The sequence below is a fragment of the Quercus robur genome, chromosome 1, assembly GCF_932294415.1.
Source record: "Quercus robur chromosome 1, dhQueRobu3.1, whole genome shotgun sequence".
Lineage (NCBI taxonomy): Eukaryota > Viridiplantae > Streptophyta > Magnoliopsida > Fagales > Fagaceae > Quercus > Quercus robur.
The window spans coordinates 3,185,189-3,191,853 of NC_065534.1; the positions used below are offsets into that span (position 1 = coordinate 3,185,189).

A 6,665-nucleotide genomic window follows, 5' to 3' on the forward strand; every position below is an offset into this window, starting at 1 on the left:
TAGGCGTTTGTAATTTTGTATGTGGTTAACTTCTAAATGATCATATGCAGTACATCCATACATGGATGGCACTCTACATTGCTTGTGCCTATGATACAGCTGACTATAGTTTGGTGAAAACTTAAATGATTGTCAATGTTATTAGTTATTACTATTACTAGTACTAGTACTGGTATTATTATTATTATTATTATTTTGGCTAGGGCCTAGGGGAAGTCAGGCTCACCCCTATAGGGATGAGCTGGAGGCACCACTAGGCCATGAGGCCTTTGGAAATTTTTATTATTTGCTAACATCTGTATTTGTCTCATTTAGTTCTATATGAAAAATTATGTGTCCTTGGGTAGAACAAAGAAAATCACCCTTGCAGCATGCAACATATGAATATCTGAGAGGAAAGATATTGGATGTATTTCCAGACCATCGGAAGGAAGCAGAGGATCATCTCTCGAAAGCTGTAAGTGAGAAGAAATTGTGAGTTTCAACAATGCCATGTCTTGTAGTGCTCCAGTTGAGTTTTTTTTCAAACTTGGCTGTTCCATGTTCCAGGTTAAGTTGAATCCAGCACTTGCACAGAAAGGAAAAAGAGAGCTATTAATGGGATAAATTGGATAGAAATTTCTATTTTTTAAGTGTACAAGTCAGAAGAGAAACCTTATTTTTATAATTACCCCTTTTGTAGGAACTGAGAATGAGGCAGAACTTGTCGAGGAAAGCATTCAACATGCTAAGGAAGCTATTACTTTGGATGTCAAGGATGGGAATTCTTGGTGTAAGAATTTTTTAATGCTACCATTATCACAATATAAAGACTTCATATAAATGTGATATACATGTGACACATTGCAATACACATGACAATGTGGTATTGACTTAAAACATATAATTTACTTGTGATTTTTGGTCATCTTTGTTCTGGCTAGCTTCATTGTAATATAGCTGAAAAATTGCTCATCATGCTGCACATGCATATATATTAGTTCTGGGACAGAAGTGCACAAATATGATGTCTCTTTCTACATTAAGCTGCTGTTATTATTTTCTAGTTACTAAGTTTTCTTGAACATCTGACAGAATGCTTACTCATTCCATCTGCTTCTTTTTCTATATCCTGTAATATGGTTAATTTTATTGATAGACAACCTTGGAAATGCATGCCTTACAAGCTTCTTTGTGACTGGAGCTTGGGATCACAGCAAACTTCAGCAGTCTTCAAAAGCATACCAAAATGCTGTAAGTCTGCAGCGTAAGAACTTTCCCTAGGAATTTTCGGGTTAAAGATAATTTTCTCATGATTATGGTTTGCCAAGCATGTTGAATTTTCTCTCATATTCTATTATATAAAGGGTTTGTTGTCATTTCTTATATTATGTCAGGAGAAAGATGATAGAATGAAGTCCAATCCAGATCTCTATTTTAACTGTGCTGCTGTAAGTTTCAACTCTCTCTCTCTCTCTCTCTCTCTCTGTATTCTGAGTCATGTTGGTGAGGACTTCATGTTGGAGAAAAAGTCTTCATGTGACTGAGGATCCATAGCTGACCCCAAATTTTGGGAATAAGACTTTGTTGTTGTTGTTTGTGAGGACTTCATGTCCTTTTTGTATTCAAGGTCATGCTCTTTTATGCCCCATTACTTTCTCTATCAACATGAAGAGCATAAATATGTTGTTGCTGGCTATTCACCGTTCAATCACTTATATGTTCTGTACATATATGGTGGAACTTCTGTTTTTAGGTAAACAAATATATAGAGAACTATGAGAGTGCCCTAAGTGGATTCAAAGCTGCTGCTTTAAAGGATCCTGGTCCCAACGCTACAGTGGAGGTTCAAAAGATGGTTAATCTTCTTGACAAGTTGGAGAATATGTTCAGGGTAATTCATCTCCCTAGTGGGTTTTTAGTCTTTTGTTTTATTTATTAAGTCTGCACAGCCATGATTTTATCTTTTTTAGTCAAGAAGATTTTGAAGTCTATATTGTTGTTTTTAACATTGTTGTCATTCTGAAGTCATTATAGTATCCGCAAAATAAATTACCTATCCAAAGAAAAGAAAAAAGATGCGTAAAATATCCATTTATAAAGATACAGCTGGAACTTACAAGATTTTTCTTTCAGGGACATGCTAGATCTAAACGACTTGCATCTTTATCATCATCACTGGCTGCTGTTAATTGTAATATACCTCTAACTTCTCCATGTATATGAGTTTGTGGTTGATTGTGGACTTGAATGAGCCTGATATCTTTTTTATTACTTTGCATGTTCTTTTGAAAGTGAATTCCTTATACAAAAGAGCCACTACAGATCTTCTGTTAGATGGTCTGAACAAAGCAGTAGCTGTAGTTGGAAAAGTTCTGTTCTTCATTAAGCATGATAATGTTGCTCCCCTGTAAGTCTTCTGCTTGACGACTCTATCTTAGTTTGTTAATTTGGATATTATAATATTTCATGTAAGGTTCTGCTACACTTGTCTTAGATTTTCTATTGCTTATAATAAAACTCTAAATTTTGAATTGTCTAGTGGTTGATAAATGATTCTCTCTCCACAATTTTTTTTTTTTTTGCAGATACTATCTGTTATGTGATTCAAATCAAATATGCTTCATTCTATCAGTATATGGTATTCACAGTGACACGGTAAGATTGACTGTTTTGGTTCTTTTTTCCCTTGGAGAAGGGCTTCTTTTTTTTGTGGGGGGCGGGGGGGGGGGGGGGGGGGGGTGCTGTTGGGGTATGAAGCACGCACCCTTTTATCTTACGAGTTTATTCCATATAATCTGGTGGAAAGAACTTCTCTATCTATGAAATAGATCATTGAGGTTGCTTTCAGTCTACGCTTGAGTTATTCTTCCCACTTAGGAAGCATGGACACAGAAAAATCATCAGTGTGTCCATGTCGAATTCAGACTGAAGTTTTGAATACTGTTTTGGACTGGCCACTAGAACAAAATATATCAGTATTGGTGTTCTGTTTTGGATTACTGCTATATATATATATTTCGTATACTTGTATATATAAAGTAAATACTCATGAAAAAATTTAGTAATTACATGGTTCATGCCATGCCATTAAGGCATTAACTAAAATAAAAAGTTGATAACATGAAAAAAAAATATCACAAGGTTCATAAAATCTCATACATAATTGATAAATCCAATGGAAAGACATTCAAGTAAATAGTATGACTTATTATCAACATAAAATTAAGGATCAAATTCAGGACCCTTAGTCAAGACATTATCATCATCATGATACTTCCCCAATCCAAGTTTTCTCCATCAAGAAGCTCAGGCTAATGTATCTTGTTGGGAGTGGATGAGCTTGCCAGAGTGAGGGAGAGCTGTGCTTGCCAAGTGCTGAGACTCGATATTGTGACTTGTCACTTACTGTGATGAGTGCTGAGGGCCCAAGTTGGTGAGTTCATGAGAGATGAGAGTGAGAGTGCCAGAAATGAGAGGCCAAAAGGTCTGATTTGAGGGAGGAAGAAATTATCAAAAACCTGAAGTTCCCAAAAAAAAAAAAAAAAAAAAAAAAAGCTCAAATCCTATTGGTAGTTGAAACAGAGTTTTCGTCCAAAATGGCAGGAATTGGCTAGAATTGCCCAAATTCTATTGGTAGTTGAAGACATGGTGGAGACATGACAGCTACCACACACACCAAAAAAAGATTTTTTAGTCCTCTTTTTTCTTTGTTTTTATTGTAGTCTGTCTTAATTTTTTCGATTTTCAAGAATGAGTGGAGGTTAAGGTTGTGGGTTCAAAACCATTTGGATGTGTGTAACTTATCAATCACAAAAAGAAAGTCTTGGTCCCAAAAATTGACTTGTATTGGCATTAATGGCCAGTTAACTTTACTACTTCTAGGACTATGCTGCTGCTACTACTTATAATGATGATGATGATGATTGGAATACTAACTCAATGGGGTGACTTTCACTCCTGGATAAATATTTAGTTTCTTGATTCACTATTTGATAAACCTTCATGTTCCAGCTATACCAGCCAAATCTGGCCATGTAATGGTTAAGACTACTGTGGTATTTTCTCTCAACACCATTCCACATCATGAAATATGTCTTGGTTTTGAGGCTTTTCTACTGGAAAAAGAGATTCCATAATCCTGGATTCCAAGAGTGCATGAGCATGTGTGTGCTTGAAGTCACATTTGCACTCTTGTGTGGTTCAGCGAATAGTTTTCTAATGACTTCATTCTCAAGCTCTGGCTTCCTGTTTCTTCCACCTGTAAATACTGAGGTCATGGATAAGGTCAATAAAGGATCAAGTGATCATTCATAAAAATTAAATATATTGATTTGTTCTCAACCTTGCATTTAATTTGCAAACAGTTGTTTTCTTCTTTTTGTCTTTCATTTGTTCAAGTAATATTAGAACTGTCCCTTGTCCTCACAGATCAAAGAAGGAGATCAGCCAACTTTATTGGAACCTTATTACCGTCATTTTGATTTTCCTTGGAAGGAAAAGGTACATTCTTGTGTAATCTTCTCGACATTTCATGCCTTTTGATTCATAGATATAAAAACTAACTTGCTTTGATACATTCTTTTTCGTGAAATATTGTATTATTTAAGGGTAACTATAAAAATATGCTTATTCCTTTAATTGATGCGTCTAAGTTAAATAACGAGACCATTCTTATTCCTGAGTCTCGTTTTATTTTTGTGTATATTGGAACAGCACTACCAGTTCAAGTCAATTCGTATAGATTTCTTGGAACAAGTTCTTGTTAATGGGAAAGCTCTTTCTTCTCACCAAGCTGTCCGTACATCAATCTATGCACGGCATAAACCTTGAGAAGTTGAATCATGTAACTTGTGGGTATCATGCTGGTGTTTTTTTTTTGGTCAGTCCTGATTTATTTTGTGTTGTATCATTTGTAAATAGTATAGGGATAAAATATTTAAAGAAAAATATGAGATAATTTTTTGTCCAAGTCAAATGGACAACAGAAAACAGTGCATTGCTGCATTGTGTTGGGAGTTGCACATAGATGAATATTGTTCATGGTTACTAGTTGGTGTTCTTTCAAATGCTTGAGTGGTTTCTGTGGAAAGCCTCTGATTTTGTATTTGCCGAGTATTCATTTAAAAATTTCATGACACTTTTATCTTGTATTACTCTACCAGTGGTCTTCTCTACTGAATGACAGTATCTTATTTTTGTTTGGCTATATTAGTATTACTCTTCACATTGCATCCCAACTGTAACAGAATTCATTGGGACTATGTCCTATGAAACGGAGGTTGTTACTTTGAATCTTCTCTTCCTCTTGTAAAATCCAAAATATAGGTGTAAAAGAAATGAGTAAAACTTAGGTGTTGGACCTTAAATTTACCAAGATCAATTATGCAGTTGAACCACATGATTAAATCTGATTGTCATTAGAGGAAGATAACATAATTTGCCTATCATCCTAAAAAGTACAAAGATGTGGACCGGGCCTAAATACCCATCATGCCAGGAGCTCCAAGATGATGGTTTGACTATCTTCAGATATGGAAATTCTTAGGTAGTCTTGTTGATGACCTTGTATTCCTGGCCAATAAAAATAAGCCACATCAGTAAAATGAGATTACATCATCATACCTGTCATGTTAGCACAATAAATATGTCTCTTTTCATAACATCTATTACTTAATATGCATTTAATGATAATTACTGATTGACATTATTGAAGGAAATTATTGCCTATATTATAATAACACTAAATTGTTTTTGGTTCTTTTTTTTTTTTTTTAATTATTACTTTTTTAGTTCAATCTTCTTTTGAAAGTTTTTTTTTTATTTTTTATTTTTTTTTATAAAAAAGTTATTAATCAACTAATGCATTTTCAACAAAATTATTGAATAGTTATCAGATGTGGAAGGTTAGGAAAACTAATAAGATGCAAATGATAATCATTTTTGTGAGTTAGGAATATTTTAATCGACAAAATTTGTTCCACATTAGTGAAAATAGGATTCAAACCCTGGTCTCTTATTTGTATAGAAACCAATATTCAACCAGATTTCACAAGTGAAACTTAGGGTGTTGAAGCTGGACATGCAATAAGATAAATCAGCTCACTATCTAATGAACTTTTTATATTTTGCAGGGGCTAACCAGCAAGAAAAAAGTGAACAATTTAACTTGCCCATATGTCTTCCATCCATGAAGGAATTGAGGGAAGTAATAATATATGCAATTAAGCTCAGCTCTATATTGTACTAAGACCTAAACTTAGTGAAAAACTATTTAAGTTCAAGAGAAGTTCTTTTATATTCACATGGACACCATGTGAATATGTACAAGCCAGTGGTTATATACATGGTATAGCTTTATTCTATTCCCTTCTAATCATTCTTTTGAGAAAGATCCTTTTAATTATTCATTCGAAAAAAACCTTCATTATTTTAATGATAATCATTCATTAAGAAAAAGACTCATTATTTTAATGATAATCATTCATTCGAGAAAAACCCTCATTATTTTAATGAAGCAGAGTTGGGGACTATCAATTTTATCCATATTTTAAAAAATATAAATTGAAGGTTGGTATGCATATTTGATTTTATTCTATTCTGCCATGGCCTTGGGTGCATGCCCATATTGGGTTGCTATGGCCTAGGCATCATGCACAAGCATGCCATGGCCTTTGGCTGCATGC

The 6,665-nt window shown here is 34.2% G+C and overlaps 1 protein-coding gene across 1 annotated transcript; it reads left to right on the forward strand.

Annotated features, from left to right (window-relative positions):
- The first annotated feature begins 212 nt into the window (after positions 1-212).
- Positions 213-5,119, forward strand: LOC126716047 (uncharacterized). Its single transcript, XM_050416956.1, is given in 9 exon segments — positions 213-772; positions 1,139-1,233; positions 1,377-1,430; positions 1,736-1,873; positions 2,116-2,173; positions 2,275-2,389; positions 2,568-2,637; positions 4,411-4,482; positions 4,696-5,119. Coding segments are annotated over 9 exon segments (999 nt in total). The 5' UTR covers positions 213-492; the 3' UTR covers positions 4,813-5,119.
- Positions 5,120-6,665: the final 1,546 nt, after the last annotated feature.